The 26567-nt window shown below is 33.5% G+C and overlaps 1 protein-coding gene across 5 annotated transcripts in view; it reads left to right on the forward strand.

Moving 5' to 3' along the window:
* The window catches only part of LOC128222237 (uncharacterized), a 66670-nt gene that overhangs the window by 7637 nt on the left and 32466 nt on the right, over nt 1–26567 (forward strand). For 3 of the 5 annotated variants that reach the window (XR_008259104.1, XM_052931183.1, XM_052931184.1), the window contains exons 2-8: nt 12651–12798; nt 21954–22025; nt 24386–24427; nt 24691–24744; nt 25325–25380; nt 26022–26073; nt 26268–26333. Coding sequence is in view for 4 of the 5 variants with exons in the window: in XM_052931183.1 (XP_052787143.1) it covers nt 12680–12798; nt 21954–22025; nt 24386–24427; nt 24691–24744; nt 25325–25380; nt 26022–26073; nt 26268–26333 (461 nt within the window). In the remaining variant the exon portion in view is untranslated. Of the gene's footprint in view, nt 1–12650; nt 12799–20447; nt 20477–21953; nt 22026–24385; nt 24428–24690; nt 24745–25324; nt 25381–26021; nt 26074–26267; nt 26334–26567 lie in introns of those variants that run through there. The other 2 variants (XM_052931186.1, XM_052931185.1) reach the window with 2 other exon arrangements.

Consider the following 26567-nt stretch of genomic DNA (forward strand, 5'->3'; position numbering starts at 1 on the left):
TGGATCAAAAGTTAACTTCGTTTATGAAAATTGCTTAGGCCTAGAAACCTCGAATTGATAGAGGTCCCTCAATCATAATCAGCGCTATAACTATTTGGACTTGCTTTGGTCAAAGGTCCAGGTCGTGGTGACCTTGGGCTGAAAATACGATTTCGTTTTAAAAATGAAAAATGCTTGTAATCAAAGTACCTAAAACTTGGTATGTTGGTGAATTGTTTCTGCTTCCTTTAAGTCAGGTTTTAAGAACGTGTAGCGACTTTGATGCCTTGTATCAAAGTTAGTCTTGTTGCCTTTATATGACAGTATATGGTACAAGGTTTCGGGCGGAGAAGTAATAACGAGCACGAACATGTGCATATTTTTTTTGATAAACGTTTTATTACATACGCTAACTCGAAAACCTACATACTGAAAAAGAAAATGTTAACACATCCTAATTATTGCTTAGGCCATTACTCGGGCTGGCCTTCGAGCTGAGATTGTTATATTTCAATCATAAATACATTTACTTTTAGGCTTTTAAGGAATCCCATATCTTCCCAAACCAAAAGTTTAAAAGAAGCCGAACAGTGGTTCTTAACACGTGTCTAAATTCAGTCCCCAATACCATTCCTAAATTCTAGACACCAAAACATTTAAGGTAAAAGGCGCGTTTACTTAAAGGATACAAGTTTGATTAAGGAGGACTTAACAAATTTAAACATTATTATCATTTGAAGAACAATTTCAAACGGCAAAGCCATGATTTCCTTTCTCTAAACGGTTATTGATCATTTTTGTGTAGAAATCATCGAACAATATACTACGAAAGAAATTAACTATAGTCTTGAATAAGGAAATACGATATCACGAAAAGCTGCAAATAACGTTTACTCATATAGAGAGGCGTTTTGTTTAGTCATTGGAATGAATATAATTTGCTTATTTTATGTTTTGTATGCAATGAAATAGATATGGAAGTTGTATATTCATCCATAAAACGCTATTACTCAACCACATTGCCATTGAATACCTGGTTATTCTGTATTAACAATGTAAATTAAGTAAACAAGCAGGAAGATTAAACTTTGGTTTATTTTGCATGCTGTAGTAAACGTCCTTAATAACGTGATCAGCTATTTAAAGGTATAACTCTCGCGGATGTACCACCAAGGATTTTAAAGTGCGACTTACAATACAAACTACCTGTCAGTAATATGCGCAGTTGTTAAAAAAGTGAGTCACAGCAGCCAACAGACGCCTTTTCTAATTATGCAGTGTCATGACGCGGACCTAAATTTCAGGGACAGACCTGTTTAATCCATTTCGTCCATGATATTTCTTTGTAGTTGCTGGTCTTCCTTTATTCACCTTTTCACATAATATTTTCATTCCAGTCTAAGACAGATAAATGTATTCTCATCAATTAATTTTGTTTACCAAAAACAATTATTTGGTACACATACTGCAGTAAAAATGTTAAAGGATGTTACATAATAGATGTCCATTACTTGTATTTCTCTGATTTTTTATAGACGGGATAATATTTAAGAAAAAAGGTTATAATTGATATAGCCTTTTCATTTTTCAGAATAAATTTTGAACATTTGTAATTTGGATCAGTTTTCATCGTGCTGTTGCGAATGATTACCCTGGTATTGTTAAAAAACCCTTATTTTTCTGTAATGTTTAAGCATTTTTATTTGAATTCTTCATTGACTACTATGTATGTTATTCTATCAACTTTTCTTATTCCACATGTACTTTGTTCGGCTTTTTTGACTTACCCTTTGATCATGTGCAAGGTGTCATTTTCTTGTTGGCTCCTTTCTTCACGAACATATTATTGAAATTTGATTGTTGTTATCGATGACGTGTATATCAACAGGACAAATTTGATAATCAAAATATGCCTAAATGTGTTATACAGTAACAAGTGTATGCCTTTGGAGCATGGATCATATTCTTTGGTCACCACCTATTTCTGATCATGCTACCTAAGTCTGATTCTACCACCTATTTCTGATACTGCTACCCAAGTCTGATAAGTCCACCTATTTGAGATAATGCTACCTTAGTCTGATACTTCCACCTATTTCTGATGCTGCTATCTATGTCTGCTACTGCTACCTAAGTCTGATACTGCTACCTATGTATGCCACTGCTACCTAAGTTTGATACTACCACCTATTTCTTTTACTAGATCCTGTTTTTGATATTACCGCCTATTTCAAATACTTTTACCTATTTCTGATTCTACCACATAATTATGATACTACCACCTCTATCTGATACTGCTACCTAAGACTGATACTACGACCTATTTCCGATACTACCACATATGTCTGATTCTACCATCTATTTCTTGTACTGCTACCTATTTCTGATACTGCTACCTGTTTCTGATACTACTACATAGTTCTAATACTGCGGCCTAAGTTTGATACTACTACCTATTTCTGAAACCGCTACCTAAGAGTGATGCTACCACCTAATTCCGATACTACCACATGTGTCTGATACTACCAACCATTTTTGTACTGCTACCTATTTCTGATACTGCTACCAAAGTCTGATACCGCCACCTATTTCTGATTCTACCACATATTTATGATACTACTACCTGTTTCTGATACTATTACATAGTTCTCATACTGCGGCCTAAGTTTGATACTACTACCTATTTCTAAAACCGCTACCTAAGTCTGAAACTGCCACAAATTTCTGATACTGCTACCTATGTCTGATACTACCACCTATTTCTGATACTGTCAACTATTTATGATATTGCTACATGTGTCTGATACTGCCAACGATGTCTCATACTGTAACCATAGTCTGATAATACCACCTATACTGATACTATCACCTATATCTCAAAATGCTACCTAAGTCTGATACTTCCACCATATCTGATACTGCTTCCTATGTCTGATACTGCCAACTATTTCTGATACTGCCAACTATTTCTGATTCTGCCTACTATGTCTGATTCTGCCTACTATGTCTAATATTGCTTACACCTAAGCCTGATAATATTTCTGAGACAACCACTCATTTCTGATACTGCTACCTAAGTCTGATACTACCACATATTTCTTAAAACGCTACCTAAGTCTGATACTACCACCACATATTTCTTATACTGCTTCATATGTCTGATGCTACCACCTAATATTGATACTGCCAATTATTTTTGATATTGCTACATATGTCTGATACTGCCTACGATGTCTAATACTGCTGCCCAAGTCTGATACTACAACCTAAATCTGATACTACCACCTATTTCTGAAACTGCTTCCTAAGTCTGATACTACCACCTATTTCTGATATTGCTACATATGTCTGATTCTGCCTACGATGTCTATTACTGCTACCTAAGTCTGATACTACCACCTAAGCCTGATACCACCACCTAAGCATGATACTACCACCTATTTCTGATACTGCTACATATTTCTGATACTTCTATGTATTGATGATATTACCACCAATTTCTGATACTGCTACCTAAGTCTGATACTACCACCTAAGTCTGATACTACCACCTAAATCTGATACTACCACCTATTTCTGATACAGTTACCTAAGTCTGATACTACCACCTTTTCTGATATTACTACCTTTTCTGATACTACCGCCTATTTCTGATACTACCCCCTATTTTTGATACTGCTACCTATTTCTGATACAGTTACTTAAGTCTGATACTACCACCTTTTCTGATATTACTACCTTTTCTGATACTACCGCCTATTTCTGATACTACCCCCTATTTTTGATACTGCCACCTATTTCTGATACAGTTACTTAAGTCTGATACTACCACCTTTTCTGATATTACCACCTTTTCTGATATTATTACCTTTTCTGATACTACCGCCTATTTATGATACTACCCCCTATTTCTGATACTGCTACCTAAGTTGGATACTACCAACTTTTCTGATATTACCACCTTTTCTGAAACTACCACCTGTGTCTGATATAACCATTTATTTCTGATACTACCACTTATTTATGATACTGCTACCTTAGTCTGATACTACCACCAAATAATTATATTGCTACCTAAGTCTGATACTACCACCTAAGTGTGATACTACCACCAAAGACTGATACTACCATCTACGTTTGATGCTGCCACCTTTTCTGATACTACAACCTACGTCTGATACTTCCACCTATTTCTGATACTACCACCTATTTATGCTACTGCTACCTATTTCTGCTACTGCTACCTAAGTCTGATACTACCACCTTAGTCTGATACTACCACCAAAGACTGATACTACCACCTAAATCTGATACTGCTACCTATTTCTGATACTACCATCTATTTCTATTCCTGCTACCTAAGTCTGATACTACCACCTTAGTCTGATACTACCACCAAAGTCTAATACTACTCTGCTACCTCCTGCTAAGTTGACATCTTAATCTATTGTTTGTTCATCATATGGATGAATACTGAACAACTTTATTCAAATAAACCTTATTAATAAAAATGAGAATATAAAAAATGCTAGAAAAAGTCCAATAAAGCAATTGTTTTTCCAACTAAATTATTAACAAACATGCGGAGTTATATATTTTCTTACCAATGCGTATATAACGATATATAATTACAAAAATATGTCATGGCCATAATGTTTAGCATATTATAAGTATGCGTACTGTTATGGCTAAAGTGGACCCGTATTGGGGGGTAATCTCACTGTTTTCGTCTTCGGATTAATTCAATATCCGAACGGCAACAAGAAAAATGGGCGTAACTTTTAAACAACTTTTGTGCGGATAAATAACTAAACTATCCATTCAATCGGTAAACTGGTCAATGACGTGTCCTTGCCAACATGTTCCAAAACATTTACGTCTCCCACAAATCTCTTGATTGTATTCCGGTGGTAGGTGTTGTTACTAACACACAGCCGTTACGTTCAATGCTTAAAATTACAAGGCGGCTTAAAGTCTAAATAAACCAATTTGAGTTTGGATATTGCAAATTGAACAAACAATTCTTTTCAATCAGCCGCAATAGCTCCCTTTAAATGGATTTTATTTATAAATCCGCTGACTTTTCTGAAAATTATTTTAACTATTATTTAACACACTATGTGTAATTCAATTCGACTATTACAGTATGTGACTAAGTTGATGGTGTAATTCAACTGCACTGCACTGTTAACCAATAATGATATATGTTTCAACACTCAAACTATCGGTCGGTTTTAGTTCGGCAATAACAATATGATAGACCATTATAACTCCAGATGTTGCTAATGTATTATATTTCCCCTTTCTTTAATTTTAGATTGTCTCTCCCTTTGTTTGATTTTAAATAAATGAAATAAATAAAGTATAATTAAATTTAAAATCCGTTTAGTCATAACATGAATTGTTTTATTGACTGCTAAACTAAACATTAAATTAAATAATTTAAATGAAGCTAGTAAGTATCAAAAAGTTAAATTGAATTACTTTGTTGAATGCATAGGTAAACGACAAATTTGAGGCCAGTTTAATAACTTTACAAAGCCCGCTGAAAAGCACCCGCACCCACTGCAATATTAATTGCATTCAATAGCGTTACTCTGTATTCAATACTCCTGGTTGTAGATAAGCTATGGAATATGAGAACTTCATTATGCAATTCGACTTTGTTAAGAAGCATGTTACGTAACCCAATCGTCATTTACCTGCTGCTTGTATGAAAAATGATTTGTTTACAAAAAGATGAGAAATAAAATGACGTTTATCGACTAGCTTGTATTATTTAAATATTTACCTGCAAGCTTTTTGTATGACTTTAAGACGGACATTGTTTTAGAATGCCTCTGCTGTTTGTATCTCAAAAAGGTTGAAGGAATGCCCTAATTTTGCCTCCACATTTTTTTGTTTGTTATTCCTGCCCGGCAGATATGTTGAAACTGACGCAAAGCATCGTATCAATTTCAATTTGCAACATTTCTGAAAATAGACGATTCAATTTCATACAGTACAAATTATCTCCACTGTCAAATACTTTTCAATTTACTTGTCCGTCATTACGGAAGTGAAAAACCAATAATATGTCAAACTCTCTTGAATCGATAAAATATTGGAAAATTGTGCCAAATAAACGATTTGGTGGAAGGCAGTATGTTGTGGTATTGTAGGCAATTACCAGAAAAAAGCATAACGACTGGGAAAATTCCCCTGCCAGTTTAATAATGATGTAAATGGCAAGGATTTTCCATGTCTTGTACCGTTCAAATTCCACTGCATGGCGGAATTGGGAGAAAATCGCCTTCAGTGGTTAAAATATATTAACAGGAAAGGTTTTGACCCTCTTACCATATTAGTGCTGAGTTATGCTGAATTAAAAACATGTCTGGAATAACCGTGTTTCATTTTCATAATTATACAAAGTACCCTACCCACTAGTTTATCAATGGTAAACAACCACCCTTAAAATGGAAAAGAGCCATACATATTATCGGCAACATTAAATCAAGAAATGATGAAATAATATTAAAACATGTTTTAAAATTGTTAAGGTGTAAACAAATTCCTATTTTAAGGTCTGTTTAAAACACTTCATAGATGACTGCCCTACAAAGCAAAACCCAATCCCCGTGTTGGAAATGAGACATCGACCAGTGACGCCAAAGACACCTGGACGTAGACCTTTGAAGAGACTCTGCCTAGAATCTAACAAAAGTTTAAGTACAAGACAACCACAGTCAAAACCCTATCAATAATCAATTTCTATTAAACGACAGAGTTAAAAAGTGAGCTGTCCAACGGAAAAAAATGTGGATTTTTGGACTATTTGCTGCCTGTGGCTAATCGAAGTTTTTGCAAAAATAAAGAAAGGCGCACTTTTTTCAGCGAAACATGACGCCGTTTCCACTAAACAACCCTCAGGGTATTATTTACAAAGATTGAATAATAACAATGTTACATGTTATTTCCCATGAAAAAGGGGTTTCTTGAAAGATCCTCGTACATTAAACAAACAACATAACATCAATTAAAAATGTGTTTTCTTTCTTATTGATTGTATGAAATCACACTGCTAAGGTAAATTGTAATATTTAATTTAACACGAAACATTTTAAGATACTGCTAGGTCTTCAACTCGATAAAGTGTACCTTATTACTGGGAACTCTGCGGTCATACAACAATTATTGATTATGAGGCTTCGTTGATATAGAAATATGTTATTGGTGTATTATGATTTCACAAAATGCAACATGCATTTGACCGTCCCGTAAAATAGTTATTTAGTTAACTCAGTAAACCTGACACAACCCTTGCACGTTTCATTATCGTACCAAATTGATGATGTAATTAAGAACAGTCATACAATATTTTGATTTATACATGCATATTAAATAACGTTTATCTTTCCATTATTATACCTGGTACCATTCAGTACTATTTGGACTATTGGGATTCATTTCAATACCATAAATGGACTGTTGTTATGTTAATTTTTCACTGATGAAAATGATGTATTCAGTATACACTGTATCCATATCTATATACATGTATTTCTGAAATAAAACGGTTACTTTTTGTACTTTGCTCTGAGATAATATTTTTAAATTTGACTTGACTTCTTCTTCAGTATTTTTATGAGATCCCCTATTTCAAATCTCTATATATTTTCAATATCTTACTTATACAACGTTGTTTTACTGTTCATGTCTGTATTTGCCTCAAATACCAAAACCGAACCGAACACTTTTTTCACGTAAACTTTACAGTTCCCTGAGACATATTAATAGGCGTTTATCCAGTGCCATTAAACCGGTTTTTTGTTTAAACTTTTTGCTCTTGAGCTTGTTTCTGTAGTTTTTCGCATAAATATTAAAACAAATCAGACTACAAGACATAAGTTAATAGCACATAGTTAGGATGAATCTCATTATTTTATCATTTTAAACATTTCACATGGTAAAGGATATCAAGTGTGTTCCCTTTACAAATAATACTGGTGTAAAGAGTGTTGAATTCAAAATATGGTAAATAGTAACATAATGGAAATAGTGGAATAAATCTTGTAACAAAATATCACATTGAATTACATATTATGTCCGTGCCTTTGAAGCTTCATATATGTATTTATCTAATATGAATATTTCACGATTCTTTCCAGATGAAAGTAACAGTACAAATTTAAACAGACTATGTTTGTAACGTTTGCAACGTTTTGTGATATATTCTACGGGGCGAGAGAGATGCAACATCGTCTTGGTCTCTATTTCTCTTTTACCTAACTAACTCTATGTACAGCGGCCAGTGGTTAGATAATCTTATAGCTCCGCCCACTAGGGGCTGGGACTGTGAGGGATACATTGCATCCCTTCTTTTTTATAGTCTAAAGTTCATATGTTTCTACATCACATGTGGTGAATACTAAACATAATTCTGTGGCACATTAAACGTCATTCATTCTCTTTACAATCATTTAAACATGTCGAGTCAAATATATCAAATGTCAAACAGCGTCAAATACAACATATTAATTTGAATGAAAACAACAAACCAGATATCATAAATTAACACTCAGCACATTTAGGGGTCTGGTGTGTGAAACGTGCTGATTAAAAACGTCATTTTCCCTTGAAAGTAGTTCGACCTGGTGTTTCTTCTGAGAAACAACGGTGTTAGCATCTAGATTCCATGTGCTGCTTAACGTCTCTCTGTCGCATTTTAGTATAAGAACATTTTGTCCCAGTTTGTAACACATGGTTCGGTTTGTTAAATATTTTGTCAGTTTTTGTCTTGTTTTCTTCTTCTTACCGTCTGTTTTGTGTAACCATATTTGGTGAGTTGTCTGCCACGAATTCTTCAAGTAATCCGTGCAGGGTTAATATTTTCATGAGTCTCTGAATGATTGCACTTGATTTTGTTGAAGTCATAAGTGTAACTTATGGATATCTTGAGAAATAGTCGCAACATGCAACAACTATTGTCATCCGCTCATTGAACTTGTGATATCCATTGCAATTTTACACCATGGTGTTTTATGCAAATCGGTTGGTTGGCTGAATTTGTTTTGCAGTTGGCGAACATGAATGTAACTGGCGATTAAACCATGTTCTGAACATATGTTTAACATCTCGGTCAATGCCTGGCCAGTTCACCTTTTCACGCAACATTTGCTTTGATTTCACTACACCTTTGTGTGTCTCCCTAATTGCAGAACACGTGCTCTTAATTAATCAGGAATAACCAGCCTATTTCCTCAAAATATTACATCTTCGATCACTGTAAATTCCGATCGCATTTTGTGAAATTTATGTGTTCTCCTAGTGCATTACCATTTGTTAGTTTTTCATGACTTAATAACAGTTTGAACAATGCTATCTGGAGATGAACTTTCCCTTATCTGCTCTACGGTCATTGCAGCTGGTACAGCATTCTAGCAAATAAAGTCAACATAATGTTCTGTAGTGTGGGAAAGTTTTGAATTGTATTGACCTGAAGGTGACATGCTGAGAACTTCGGCAGGCATATCATGATATGGCTGAAATTTCACAGTGAATGAGTATCCTTGTATTCTCTACAATACCCTCTAGATTTTTACTGGTAGTGTATGTTTGGGCGAGAAATTCCGAGAGTATCTGTAGTAACGATGGTCCGTGATGAATGTAAATTGGTATCCATACAAGTAAAAACTAAACCGTTCGATTCCTAAGGTATTTCCTAGCATCTCTCTTTCAATTTGTCTGTACTTCCTTTTCACAGAATTCAATGTTCTGCTTGCGTATGCAATTGACTTAAAGTGTCGTTCACCTTGTTTCTGAGATAATATGCAGCCCTGAGCGTATGGGTAAGTATCGCAGGTTGTTTTGCATTTGGATTGTAGCCATTACTTGTGCACTTGTCACCAATCGTTTCAATCTTTAGAAAAATTGCTCTTGATCATGACCCCAGATAAACTTTTTATGTCGACGGGTTAATTTTCGGATTTGCACCGATACTGAGGCGAAGTTCGGTATCAGATTTTGAGCAGTTATTCATAAGACCCTGAAAACTTCTTTTGCACTTTTAGGCACTTTTAGGCGCTTCCGTTTTTAGCATAGCATCAATTTGTCCTTACACTATGATGTCATCGGAGACATTCTTACATCCTTTGATGATGTCTTGTATTGTATGCTGAATAGATCTTTGGTACGTTTGTGGTGCACTTGTAATCCCGAAACTGAGACGCTCTATAAAATGCGTCATTTGGGAGAAACGTGGTAATTTCCCGTGATGGCGGATTAAACTCAATTTGGTGAAATCCCCTTTTAAGGTTATTTTTTTTTTGAAAAATGGCGCGCACCACTCATGTTCGGTTTTGGAAACCTCTCCCGTTCAATGCCTGTGTTCACTTGGTGCATACTCACGCCAATTCTTACATCACTGTTTGCTTTTGGGAAACCACAAAGGGTGAAATCCACGGCGTTGGGCCTTCCACATTCTCAATTACATCCTCTTCGATGAGTTCCTGTATATTTGTATCCACCTGCTGGCTCATTTGGAATGGTACACGTCTGTTCGGCTGTGTGACATGTGCGACATCTCCGTTTATATGGAGCTTTAACTTGAAGTCTTTCAATTGACATAGTCCCACGAATCTTTCACTGTATTCCGAAATAATGGACGTCTATGCTAACGCTGGCGTTGTTCTTAATTCGAATGATCGCATATTGCTCGTGAATTGTAAAATCCTGGACGGCGGTAGGCTGTGTCGGGGGCCTTGCCCTTTTTGCCGTTAGATTTTCTTGCAATTTAGAAACCTGTAATTTTGAAAGTTCGTAGCTTTTCAAATTCGTTGATACCCGCTCTAATGGTAGGTCTCCTTCACTAAGTTGTTTACGTTTGAGTTCTTGTGATGTACAATGTTCTACAACCTGATCCCAGATCATGTCATTAATGGTGGCATCGGGATACTCACATGAAACCGCGAGCTTTTTGAGCCGTATATTGATAATTTCATCATGTTGTTGTTGTGCTTGCCAAAATTAATATCCCTTATACACAGTGTCTTTTTTGGTTGAAAATTTAAATTATTCACAACATCAAATGTTTCATTACCAAAAGTCCTAGACTCATTTATTTTCCAACCACCTCGTTCTCTAAATAGTACTATTTTCGTCTTAGTTATGTTTCATTTTCAGCCCAAGCTAGTACAATAATCTAAAAGTCTATCTTACGAGGTTTGTAGGTCTTGGGGTGACGTGCCTATTATACGCATGTCGGTTGCAAACAGTATGATACATAATTCATTTTTTTTTAAATGGTTTTATACCTACATTTAAGTCTACACATTTCAATGTTTTAAACATTCAAATGAGATGAATTATATTGATATAAAGCATGTATATACAACATTTACATACTGCTGCTGTAATACATTACTCAAAGCACTTAAGTTATCTCATTTTATGACAAACAATAGATCATCGACGTCTTGTACAATAGTGGAAAATATGTCAACGATTATGGCTAGTGTTTTCAATTTTATTGTTAAGATTGTTTCGCTACAAATTACTAATTTCTGGGAGTTTCTCTATTAATCCCGATCTATATTATTATTTTTCATCTGAAGAGGTAAAGATATGGTGACATACACAACATATATTTCAAGTACCGAAGGTGTTTTGTTACAATTGATATTACGCAAAAAAACACCGTGACAATATTTTTCGAAAGTTTTTGCTCTTTACGCGATCACAAATAACGTGGAATGACGACACTGTAAGTAGGTTCAAGTTCAATAATAAGGTATCGAGTAGTTCTTAATATGATCAGCTGTGAGGGTGTTAATTAAGGAATTGTAGTGGAATACGAGTTTAAAAATATAATTTGATTAATAATCGTTTACATAACGTCCATAAGGCGATGGAAAATGTGGACAAATAAATTGCAAATAAAAAATTTGCTTTTTCAACAGCTGAAGGAAATCATCTCTTATACAATTTAAACAATTATAAACAGTTTACTTAGTATTCGTTGATGGTTCTTTTAAAAATTAAAAATACTAGTAACGCACCACAATAAATTACTAAACCGTTGTAAAATATTTTAGTTTTATTTATTATAATAACCACTTGTTCAGTAAGTATCAAGGAAGATTGCACTGCTTTGGCTTTGCTAATAAAAAGCGCTTACAGGTTAGAAAGTCTGTAGGCTCAACATTTCCTATTTGTTACAATTCGGTTCACAGGCAATACAATTCCGATATGTTCCTGTCATCACGAAAGAATAGGTTATGGAAAATAATGAATATTTTATACAATTAGCTAGTTTTATAACAGTAACTGATATTATCTTTATTTTCTAGGATACATGTTTAATATTGCAAGTTTCTTGCTTGAGTAAAGTTAATTAAATAAAACCCCATATTGGCTGAGGACGTTTTGACTTTTTTACAAGATAAAGTAATGCAGGGTATTTTATTTTAAAGATAACACATTTCCATTGTCTGCGTAATTACCTACACTAATATATTCCTCTCGTTTCGTCGCCTTCGGCCTTCAGCCTACGAATGAATCCCTTCATTGATCCTTTTTGCATTCGGTAGGCAAGTTTTATAGCAGATAATGACGTATGTGTTTGTATATCGTTTATTTATTTTTTATCACTTTAAACTAAGTTTAATCTGAAAAAAACATCTTATTTTCAGATATTCAACAATCTGGACCATGCTGCCAAATGGCTACACATAGCTGCTATCAAGATGTATATACAGTACACGGCGATGGTCAAGCAAGTTTTTCTCTGAGACATCCTTTCGTCAATATAAAGTTTACGAAATTTCCTATTTGCGGAAGGTAAAGTGACATATTTTTGACATTATTATTCAAAAATAAAATAGTCCTGTTTTAACAAGGAATAATGATATTGAAATGGAATATCATTTAGCATTGATACAATTTTAGAATCCCTAAAATTATCAGTATCTTTTTATAAGTTTATGGACACAGCATACTGCCAATGTCTTTCAAAAGAAATATTCTCCAAATATATCAGGGTCTTACAAAGTGATATATAAAAAGTTTATAAGACAAAAATAAAACAACAGCACCAGCGTGTCCTTTACAACAACATATAAATATTCATTGTGTAAATACAGTTGCATATCTTAACTGTGCTTTTGTCTAAAAAAATCAGCGTTTTTCATCGGCAAAATAATGTAAATTTCTGAGGCATTAACTTTGCAAAATTCAAGATAATATAAATAACGATTTCGATAAGAAATATATTATCCCGTATATTTGATTAAAGGTAGCTGTGTTAATGACTTTTTCTCCTGAGTCCGCTATTTGTGCATATAAACGCAAACATCGACTTTGGTAAGTTCAGCAATTAAACATGAATTTTCGAACGAAAATATAAAATCAAGGATCTGACTTATTGTCAGCAATCTCATATCATTGGTTTGCAGATATTTACGCAAACATTTGCGCTTTCCAAGACAAAAACTAAAAAAAAATGTAAAAACGGTAAATCTGTGAGAGTGCAGCCTTAAGGTAAAGAAATTCTCTTTGTTGGGGAAAATCCCATTTGTTTCTTTAATGTTTTGGATTGTTGTGAGTAGATGTTAATCAAATTGATTATTAATTGAAAATATATTTATAGGCATACCTGGAGCAGACAAGGTTTTTCAGACTCCATTCGTTTAAACAAAAATTCATGAAGTATATGCACACTTACATTTGAAAGTTCAAAATGTCAACAGGCTCACTTCAAGAATGTTTATAACTAAATTGTTCACTACTTAATGTCCAAGCACACATTACAAATGTGTTAATAAAGAATGTTGGTCTCATTCCAAGGATTCTGCTATCAGAAGTGCTTTGTTTAAGATGAAAATGTACACTTCCTTCTGCGGTCAGTTGATCAACATTTGTCAAGGTAAGATAAGGAGGCAAAATCACTTCCATGGAAACAGTCAGCCTTGTGTAATTAGCCAATTGAAACTCCAGCATGCCGTCCTCCAATAGGGTGACGTCAAAAACCTCCATGCTCTCTCAGTCTTTTTTGCTATGGGAGCTCAGATTTTATGCAAATGTTCACACACATTAATATTACATGTTAACTCAGAACATTATGTGTACATAGCTATTAGGGCTATTCCAGTAAAACATATAACCCAAGGGGGAAGGCAATTATTTTTGTAGTGTATGGGTGGGTGTCTTTTGCTGATTTGGACCCCAAAAGAGTAAAATTGCTTCTGTAGGAGGGTGGTATAATTAAAAAGTGCCCCCCGGGGTTATACGCTTAAATGGAATAGCCCTAAATTGAAATGTTTTTTGTTTTGTTAATTTAATATTGTGCAATTTTAGTGATATTTCATTCAAACATATATATTTCAAGTTGAATGGGAATTATTGAATAGTTATTGAAAGTGAAATGATGGTTAATGTTAAAGGTATGACCTGACAGGGACGAACTAATGGCTAGTTAGGAGATAAATAGTGTAGCTCTGTCAATGTTGAGGGAAATTGTGTTTAGAAGATTTTGAGCTTGCTATATTAAAATTGTACTTACCTGTATACTGTTGTAGTAGTAGATGTGAATGTTTTGTAGGTGCACAACATTAGTAAGCCTCTCGCCCTCACATTTCTCTATCTACCACATGAACCCTAATGGTCACATCCTCATTTGCATACCTTGTTATTATGAACTGAGCTTCATCCTGCATAACACATGAAGGAAATGCAAAATAACCTGTGTAAATTTTATTAACTGTTCACAAACACAATAAAGTATATATATATGCAAAACTTAAAAAAGTTATGTACATAAAATCATGTACTGTATGCTGTTTGAAAGGAATAAAGGTACTTGTTTTCCGGTAAGCGTACTAGCTTCAAACCAAGGCAACATAAGTTATATTCCCAGCCTGGGCGCATGTGAGTTTTGATGTTGGTTACTTAGCCGGACAAGAGTGCTTTCTTCTGGTTCTCTGGTTTCCCATACAACACAAGACAACACTCTCGGGCAAAAGTGTTGCTACAAGTCTGATTTAGTAAAGGTTCATATAACTTTCTTTACAATTGTTATAAAATAAAGTACTCTGATATGAATAAATTGGTAAATAGATATAAAAACATATTTGTATTGGTTTACCGTAATTCAAACCTTTTGATAACTGATAAAAGATTCCATACCTGGAAGATTATGCCTTGGACTGACACCTTTGTTTTCTGTGGTGACTAGAGATCCGTCAATAGGAGACAGTGGCAGCCCCATTGAGGTGAATAGCTGCTTGCTCAAGGATCCTTTGCAATTCAGGCCCACTCAAAAAAACTGTCACCAATGTCTGTTAATTGTACAGAACATCCAATTTTAGACTTGCTGAATTTGATCTCACCATAGACCTTTGTCAAGATAATATTATTGCTATCACTAAATGCCATCTGAGCTCCTGTGGTATACCGCGTTCCCACAAACAACATCTTTTAACTCGGGATAGCCCACGTGATTTTTTTTTCAAATGCATCTTTGATGAAGGTCAACTGCAAAAAAGTATCTTACATTATAATGATATGGTTTAGTATATTATTCCAATTAAACAGCACAATGAATTATTTATATGAAAAGTTAAGGATCTAAGGTTCTTTGTAGTTTAACAATACTGAGCCAAGAGGCATGTCTTGACTCACTCAAGGGATGGGTAGGGGACGGGGTGTTCCCCTCCTCAAGTCGAGATTTTTGTAGTGCAAACGGTGTGATTTCCTGCATTCCTAGCTAAACGAATCTGCTCAATTGTTGTTATCTTATTTTTTTTTGTATCCCTCCGTTGTTTTACTAAACAATAAACATGTTAGTGAGTAATAATGTTTAAATTCACACAGGTGGCATACCTAGTGAAATGTGTAAAACGCAGCATCTCTATAAAAAACACGGAGTATGTGAATCATGCGATGATAAAAAATAATGAAGTTCAATACACTTATATATCGAACACTCATTTATTAAGGAAAATTAACTATATTCAATGATATTACGGCCACAATATATTGAGCTTCACCCTCAAGCCTGCTGACGTCATCTGCACATGTGTGCATGTATTTGCTTAAAGAACGATGAGATCGCTAAACTTAGAGGAGGCACGAGGAGTTAGCGGTTAGAAATGTTGAACTTCTTAGACAGAATTATTTATTTTTCATGTAAACTTCAACTTAAATTGTCATTCTTCATTTCTGATACTCAATTGCAACGTGAAAATGACAATCATATGACTTTAATAGGGTTCTCACATGGGTCACCACGGTTCAAAGCCGATGAAAAAACAAGAACATGACGTTCATTTCTGAATTACTTTTTTGATACAAAAGGTATGAAAATGTTTTAAGTCTATAAATGACGATGCTATTATCTGCTTCTACAAGTGTGAAATATTTTACATGCATTTTAAAGATGCTTTTTTTGGCTAAAATTTCAATTTAGTAGAACGATGCAACGCTGTGTATGGCTTAAAAATCGCGTTTAATTGCTAATGGAATACCCCATCAATTAACAAATCATTGTTTGAAATCCAAAGGCCAATTGTGTTATTGATTAGAAAGATGAATGCCCATTGTGTTTAACAACTGATGCCAATTTATTATGGGAGGAGTTGGAAAGAGCCATGAATACAATCAGATGATACATCAAGCATTTTTCCCGACACGCCTTTTAGCGATCAGCCAACAATTACGGTAGCAGCTAAGCACCCAGTTAAATGGCTGACATGCCTTTTTGCTATCAGTCAACTGTTATGAAAGCCTATGCTAAGTATTGTCAATATTAACGAATGAAAAACTGTATTTGCCTTTTTGACTCTTGTGAATATATGCTACTATTCAGTAGTCATGCAAGGACACTGAACATTCAACTTTATGATAAAGAACAAGTAGCAGGTTAATATTATTGGAGATAACATTGTTATGCATTAATCGTGAATCATAGCAAAATCTGTACAAATTATGTCAATTATAGGTAAATTTAGTCAACTTAAAGGGCAAAGAACAATGGTTTGTGATCATAGTAGAATGAGTCTTGAGATCCGGAAGATTGTAAATAGGTTGAATCCAAGTTTGTATAGATATGTCTAAGTATGAGCCGTAATCAGTTTTAACTTAATTTATTAACTGGTGTAAGGGAAAATGCTGACCACGTTAATGCTGAAGCGATTTCATTATGTTCATAATTGAAATCTTCAAACGAAAGCAATCTTGACTTGTCCAGTATTGGCTTTTTTTAATTCTTGGAAATAAACTTGAATATTTTGTAGTTGTTGTTACTTTCTAGGCGGTCAATACACGAATATCAAGAACACTTATGTAGACATTTGATAACACAGCTAAAACACAATTTCAATCCAGATCTAAGTATGTAAACAAAGTTGCATTTACTCAATAATTCTATCTACACACGTATTTCCTTTGTTATTGCAGCGAGTAAACAGACTGCGAACATATCTAAATAATGTAATACCGTCTGACTGCAGTGAAAATATACTCCTATTCGCTACATATATTTTACCAAAACAAATGATTTCATAAAGAGTTACCTAATAAAATGATACTTATTTAAGACTAAAAAATGATATCATCAGTCTGCTTTCTCAACCCTCTAAAAATAACATGACAGTGTTTACAATGTACGCTCAATACATTTATTAATGAATGAAAATGTAACGACAAGCTAAAATTATATTTCTACAAAATAACCTTTCCAACACTAAAATTGAAAATCATATTGTAAAAGTATTATCAATCAAACATTTTCTGTACAATATAGAATATATATCTTCATCGTCGTAATAAAATAATAAATATCAAACCTTTTTCGTTCAAAAAAAGTTTGATCAATCTTGAATACGGCCATCTGCTCCGAGGTCATTAATGATAATGATCCAGGTGAGAAAAGAAGTGCGTACTCTGTGTGTTTTCATACACCTTATTTTGAACACAGAATAAATATGGAGTTATAACATAGTTAAAACAGCAGTTGTTTTGATGGATTGTATATTCTGAATTAGAATTCGCATTTAACTTACATATTTTATACAAAGTGTATTCAGAATATCATATATCTCGATTCGCGTAGAAAAATATTTCTGAGTGATGTGACGGTGTAAAAGGCTGGGTACCGGTTTGCGCTTGCTGCTGTATTCAGCTTTGGAAGCGGGGACCAATTGATGCATGCCTTTCGAAAAGTAGCATGGTACATATGAACGGTACTTGCAGTACCGTCCAAAAACGATAATTGTCAAAATTTACGTCAAATTGATATCGTCGTGTACAACGCATTGAATCTTACTTACTATTGTATACCATCGCTTACGACACATGTATCTTTCGAAGTTTTTGTTTATTTTTCCGATTCAAATGTTTCAAGGTTTGTCTTCCACGTTAATCCCAGTAAATTTAAAACTAAGGTCGCTTTGTGTATTGTGTATTTAACACGTGACTTTCACATGTTAAATAATCACACTTTAAACTGGGAAACCATGAGCTATTTCTAAACAGGTGAACTCAGCTGAGACAGCAACAAACAATGCCTTAAATCAAGTAAAATGATGTATTTTTGGCCTCAAACAAGCTCGTCGTTATAATTTTAGACTTTTTTTAGGAAAAACTGTATTTACCGTTGGGTGTTTTACCATCTAGTTTCTTGTCCCTTTAAATATTCTTTTTAGGGCTATGCAAGCGTGTGTTGTTTTTTGTTATAGGTTGGCAAATGCTGATCTGTAAGATTGCCTTTCTTTCGAGCTTGCGAGAATGTATTGTCTGCCCCGCAACTCGATAAAAGTATGATAGAGGACCTTAAAAAGTCACAGGTTTTTTTAAGGGGGTACGGGGTCGGGCGCCGGGTGCCCATAATCCATATGATCGGTTACCTTGGACCAATTCGTGATATTCACAAGGTCTTATGAAAAATATGTCCGTTAAATAACAAGAACGGAGATTGCCTTAGGCCAATAACACTGCATCGGTAGATTTCTCTTGTCCTTAAACAGTACGTGCACCTTTTTTTGCTTGGTGTCAGTAGGGTATGGACAAAGGCCAACGTTTTTCGGAAGTTGCTCAATTTTTTTAATCATCCCTCCATAATAATTGATTTATTGTTGTTAAGGTTTAAATCTGGATAAACACACCTAGTTTTTATATAGTATATATGTTGTTTGTGGAGTTTTGCGCTGTTGATCCATGTTTCTTGTATGTGATTCTTTTAGTTTATGTTATATGTGTTTGGCGTTTACCATGTGCCATTAAACGGGGTTTATGTTTAAAGTTTTGGCTACTGAGCTTGTAACTGTGGTTTTCCATATACATATTAAACCTGAGTCTTATGAGAACATTTCAAATGTTAACACACGTTGTTGAGTTTTTTTTTATTTTTTGGTCATTAGTTATATTTCCTTTCTTGTCAGTGTTTAGTGTAATAGTGTTTGTAAGCAAATTATAAATACTGTTGCTGACAATGGGGAGCATTGTCGAACGCCTTTTTTCTAGTCCAAATGACTGACCATAATTAATGATCAGAATCTGAACGTTGTTGTAAATAGATCTACCGATTTTATGACATCGGGTCCAAACTTCAAGGAATTTATACATTCAATGATAAAATGTGTTTTAGCTGTCAAAGGCTTGAGCAAAGTCTCCAAAATAGTATAATAGTAAATATTCTATGATTTCAAAAATAACTCAGTAATACATCTACCCTTGAAACCAAGATTGATAACTACTTATTATTGATGGTTTTAATTGTTTACTATTTATGACTTTAAGTGATAAATTATAAACTACATTCAGTTAAAACATGGGTCCGCTGTTTGTTAACGCATAAGGTCCTTATTTAGTTTTGGTATTAGTGCATTAACCCCTGAACTTGTGTTATTTGTCCAGCAGTGAACGAGTAGTTGATTAAATGAATTATATATTGCTGCATGTCTTTGAGAAAGTCTTATAAAATTCTGCACTTAATCCATCAGAACGCGGTCTTTTGTTATTTTGCATATCTTTAAGAACAAGTTCACATTCGTAGCTGGTCAAAAGGCCTTTACACGCATATTTCATCTTCGTTTAATGTTCTATAACGGTTTTCTAGGGAGGGTTTCATTTCTATGTTTTTATTGTTGTTTTATCTTTTAAGTTTAATATTGTGTTGTATCAACCTTCCTCGGGTAAGTAGTTTTTTTGCTTGTTAGTCGTTCGTTTCTTACCTTTAATGTTTTAATTCATTGTCCTTCAGCGTGTGTTTTCTTAAGGTTGGCAAACTATTTTGTGTAGTTTTTAATGTGTTCAACATACATTGAATTAGCTCTTTATATAATATATTTTACTTGTGTTTGTGTTATTTCGTCTAGTTCGTGTTTTTCAGTAATGATCAATTCGGATATTTGATTACTTTCGTCTTTGCTATTTGTATTGAGTTAAGTATCTTATGTTTGTATTTTATAGTTGGGTTTTCATTATTTTTTCAGATGAGTTCCCCTTTATCAGTTCCCATAAGGTATTTGCATTGCATTCGGTATTATGACTTACCGTTACATCTATGTAAAGTTTGATACTGTCTTGATCAATTGAAATTAATAAGATCAATTATTTGGAAAATTACTGGGCCTCACTATTTGATTCGATAGGTAATATCTCGATGGAGTTGTTCACATATTCGCATTTTATTTCTAATCAGTAATCTTAATTAAATATAACAACGTTTTAAAATAACTTGATTGCTTTTTTAACGACATATTAAAACATATCGAGCTTCAGTGACGACCAATTGTCTGCGATTCAATCATTGAACTTTTCAAAACAGGTTATTTAATTATTTTCATACAAATCACTTAATAGATCTCATATTAATCTATGTTGAATAATATGAAATTGAATCATAATCAGAGGTATTCAACAGATCATACTGTATTGTTACTAAAGGTGCTTACTCGCAAATGGACCACTACTATTGTGTATAATGAAGGCACTATCTAAATGACATAACATCTTGACTATTATAGTATGGCATAAGTAAACTGAAGTCTTACCACAGTCCCTATTGAGAAACTCAAAGACAATAAACAGGATGCGGTTAAGTTGTGTTTTAATATTATTTAGAGAACAGTCAGTATGCGACACATAACGATTTAAATGTGCCACTGTGCAGAGCGGTCCTATTGAAGAGCCTTTGGCATTAATGAAAACGTGCATAGTTTGAAAAATCTTTAAATATTAAGCTGATTTCGTTACCTTTTTATATAAAATATACCATTTTTGCAGTCTGTAAAATATAAGCTTGAAATATGATGTTTTAAACTCAACACTTAACTGCGAAATGAATGAAATAAAACATACACGATTTAATTTATGATCATTATTCGAGGGAACAAAATGTACTTCTGGAATTTCACATTGAATCAGAAGGAATATGCAGTGGAACAATTATATTTCGGAGATGGTTGGGAAAGTAATTCATGTCTATCAATATTAACTTTAAATAAACCTTTGCGCACACATGTCACTTTTGATTGAATTATACGTTTGTAATATTCAGGTCACTGGCTTAATTTATAAATTCTTAGAGAATCTAGAAGGTCTTCATATTTTATTTTACAGTTTGCCCAGCACGCATTATGTATAAAATCTACTTCATATTTACTGATAGTGACAAAACAGCGTATCAACACGTTGTTTTAAGAATCATCGGGCAAGTCTGTATGGGCTTTCTTTTGCTGTTGGATCTTGTAAATTGGCAAATATTTTACCAGCTTGAATGTGCGTTATATCGAAAAGGTTAAACAAGCTTGTCTTGTTCACGAAAGCTCAATCGAAAAGAAATATGGCCATTCAACAGGCATATGAAGAAAGCAGTCCTTATGTATCCTATATGCATAGCTCAACGAACACTTGCAAGGTAAAGTTGATCAACATTTTTTTTCAGAATCTCTCTCTATTCGTTAATACATGTTACCACGTTTTCTTAACAATTTCAGCGACATAGGAGTTGACCAACTACAATTTCTTGAAAGAAGTGACAAGAACGATGGGCAGGTTTCAACACTCGAGTAAGTTCTATTCGAAACTCTATAATCAAAGAAACAATGAAAGATGCAATATATTTAACATATATAAAAAAGACTCACCCACTCTTTCTATCTTCAATTGCATATTAGATTATCAAATAAAACAAACCATAGTCCAATCGTTTTATCTCTGGCGATCGTTGCTTTTTTTACATCATGCGCAGCTAAGAAACAACTGTTTAGCATTACCTTTTAGACTACCAGTTATGCAAACATTGCAAAAGCCCAAATGGAGTCTTCATCAACTTTCAAGACAAAGCCTATGACAACGACAAAGACAAAACACTGTCTGCATATGGTTAGCTTTTATGACCGCATGCTGTCCCTTGTCATAGACATTAACTTGTTTTTATCTTAAGCCGTTTGACCAAAAAGGCGAAAAATGGTAAGTTTGCATACACGATGTTTCTCGTTATTATTGACCTGGTACAGTTTTTTATAGACGCAAAGTTGGTGAAAATAATGTTTGAGTGTACACTCCTACTGTAACTTAAAGATATAATGCACTCATGCTGAGGTTGTATGAAGTTTTGCCTTCATGTGAAACACGCACTTTACATATGATATAAACATTAAGAACTCTCTTCTATAATTTGTATCTCTTAGTAACGGTTGCAACATTGCATATTTGGACACGATTCAAATTTCTGATCTTGAGTGGGTGTTATCAATACTGTATTTTTATGGTCAACGATTGATTCAAATATGATAAATGACTATATACAACTAAACAACATAGTAATATAGTCATTTTTATTGCTGATAGTGATTGCAACGTCAAAAGGTCAGTCCATCTCAAAAACTATCACACATAAAAATTCCTTATTATTATTCTAACGTATATAAATGCGGCTTGTAATAAATTGCGAAACTTCATCGGTATTTCAAATGATGTTACACTAATTTGTAACGACCATTTATTAACAAATCTGTTTAAGGGGAATTTTCTACATGACGTGTTACATTAACATGCGACGGAAAATACAAAAAACATCAGTAAAAACAGAATTTAGCTGTATTTTGCTGGATATTACGTCTGTTTTCTCGAGAGACGCCATGAATAACATGATATTTACCGGACATAAACAGACAAAATTGCTAAAATACGTTGTTTTTCCATAAAAAGCCACATGGCACTTTTTCATTTTTTAAAGTTGTCATTTAAAATCCTGAGATGTGTTAGATTTTATCATATGTGTACAAAATGTCGAATAACGTCTATTATTTGGCAAATAAACCATTATGAATTTTGTTTCCATTATCATTAAAACAGTATTTTCTTTAACTTTATAGATTGCATGTTCGACATTTCGCACTAAAGCTGAAAAGTACAAGTGAATTAAAAAAGAGCTACAGTTAAGAAGAGAAATAAACAAACCTGAAAATCAATACGGAATGTGTTTATTTATATTTTTTAGCAAAAGTAAAAGTAAAGTTTCGAAACAGTTATCAAGTTTGTAATTGCTTAATAGACTTAATAACTTATATACTGTTACTTATAAGTACTCCTGATGTTAGTATGGAAAACGATAACTTAACGTCGTTTTTGTTGTTACACGTTTTAGCCTGGCCTTTTGTTGGCACCTCATTGCATCCTTGAAATGATAAAAGCAAAAAATTTCCTCCGTAAAAACTGAGTATGGCTATATATGTTTCATTTTGATGTATTCATAGTTTACATACATATGCTAATTAGTTGGCATTCTTCAATATGTGTACGTACATGATTGAACATTTTCAATGAGCTTTTGTGACCTAAATTAAAAATCACTTGTTCATTATCAAGCTGCAGGGTTAGAAAAAATAATAATTAATTTTCATGCAAATATATTATTTCGAAACGGCCTTTATAAGTTCATAACTATTCTGTTACGGTAACCCTTATTCCATTTTTTGTTAAATTTGTCATAGTCTTAAGTTTGATTTATAATTACCATTCACATGGTGACGATTAATCAAAAGTAGCTATCATTTCTTCCATAACAGTGGGTGGATTTATGTAAAATATGGAAATGTAATAGGAAAAATCCAAGAATGTTGTAAGCCTTATCTTAATTTTGCGTTCATGAAGCATGATCCATTACTAATTTAATGGTTTATATGCCTGGTGTTTGAGGATTGTTTTTTTAATTTGTTACTATTTCAAATTGTTTAATTCTTTATCCGGCAAGTAACTGTTTTTGTCTACGGTGATCGTAAAAACCATGACGAAAAAAGAAAGTCAGTTGTGTGGAATCACATTCTTTTTGTTTAATAAATTAAATTTGATCCTATCAAATTAATATAATAATAATATAATTAGTTCCGTGAACTTATTTGGCCTTACATTTTAAACATTCCAGAATGGTGTTCAATGGGAAGGGCGAGATTACGTCAGACAACATGTGGGTATATCATTAAGAATTAAACGGATTCTTAACAGCATTAGTCTTTAAGATATCACCTCTAATGACATTCATGAACATATATTGTACATATAAACGATATACATATGTGTAGTATTTATAAAGCTGAGAAAACTTTGATTGCCAATGAATATGTCTGCCAAGGTTGATAGCATGTTTTAAATGCTTTGACTTTTATTATTAAACACATTTAATAACAATAAACTTTAACAGTGTTTATATGTATGAAAACTTTTCTGCAGTGATCTCAAAGGCAAAGAACAAGTACAACGAGCATCAAAATATGCATACTTCTGGTAAAATAAAAGTGTTTTCATTTGATTCTAAAATAGAAGAAAACAAGCTTAAATTTGCTATTTTAAGTTACGTTTAAATTGGAAAACCACTGACACGCATACATCATACCAGATGAAGTATATGTTATAAAGGAGATCATTGATAATGTCATTGTGTACATGCATCTTCATAAACTGACCATATGTTTTGATTTCCGGTTTCTGGATAATTGAACGAAAATAGCATTTAAGTATCGTTTGATTAGTATAAATCGGAGAAGAATTGAAGCTATTGAACGTTTCAATTCAATTACGCTGTTCTCAAATCAGTTACAATATAAAATCTAACTTATCAAATGAATTATAATTATTGTGCACTTGGTAAATAAATGCATTTGATAACATAACGGTGGGTGATTAACATGTTTTGCGACAATATCGTATAAATGTCTTTTTTTAACTGTTTTGTAACTAGGGAATGTATATTCCAAAGAAATTCCAAAGATATGCAAGGTAGTTATTAACACAGGTAACTAGAGCAACTGCTCCAAAGCAATTTATTTGTTAACATTTAATTGTAATAGTGTTTTACAATTTTTAGCGCCAATGGCATATCCAGTGATGATTTTCCACAGGACTTAACGGGCGACATTTCAGGCAAGTTGGCATTTTCACATATTACTCCAATAACATACATTAACTTCACTTAATATTTCACACAAATGTTCATGACCATCCCTCAATGAGGTTACTTATCCATATAATCATAAATACGAATTACAACCCGTAATTAGCTTGGGAACTTAGGTTAAAGTTTTAAGGTACAGTGTATACAGCTTAAGTTTTATATATCCTTCATCCAATCGGCTTAATACTCCACACAGTTGTTTACGACCATTCCACAATAAGGTAACATGACTCGATATTATCCTAGATACAGTTATGGCCCCCGATCGACTAAAACAGTTTAGTAAAAGTTTTTAGGCAACTTTTCGATTTAACTCATAGCTCAAATACTGTTCATTAAATGGTCTTCATACCGTAACTATCACACAATTAGTTAACATTACTCCATATTAATCCTTAATACAAAGTATTGCTCTTTGGTGACTTTGTTTACTTATTTTTCTTTTGTTATATTGCTTTTGACAGGCGCATTTATATATTCTAACAAACATGGTATCGTAATGGAAGTACTCTTTAAAATGATATGTACTATGGAGATTATTACAGTTTCATAGATTTTGTTTCTAAAAAGCAATTAATACAGCGTTTACAGAGTTTCTTACCTTTTTTAGCTTCATGTGCAGTTTTACTGGAGGCAATCAAAAAAAAAAACAAAAAAAAAAGGTGGGTTGAGCATAGAAGTGTATTTTGTATCTGTATTGTTTTGCTAAATGTATCGCTACATTCGTACTCTGTCAAACATTCTATAAAAGTATACGGTAAGTACAGTATTTGTTTTTACAAGGTTAAAATGAACTCTTGTAATATTAGTTTAAAACAATGTAAACACTTCCTTTTTTTTCCTTTTTTACCTTCAGGAGCATATTAAATGGAGACATCATAAAGAAAGCACAAATTTCAAAGACATTTGCTGAAACGTTGCTGTAAGTAAACACATTTGTAAATTGTGAATACAGTTCAAAAATGTCATATTGTAAAGCAGATGTTGTAAAAATAAATGTTTGTTTATCTGTCTCAAACATAAGTTGCGTATAATTGTAAAAGATTATGTTTCATGGCGTGTAAGATAAGTTCATCCCGACCCGAGCGTAGGGTGTTTTGCTGAAACGAGGTTTACCGAGTTTCCACAAAACACCCTGGGCAAGGGTTGGCATGAA

The sequence above is a fragment of the Mya arenaria genome, chromosome 16 (genome assembly GCF_026914265.1).
Source record: "Mya arenaria isolate MELC-2E11 chromosome 16, ASM2691426v1".
Classification (NCBI taxonomy): Eukaryota; Metazoa; Mollusca; class Bivalvia; order Myida; family Myidae; genus Mya; species Mya arenaria.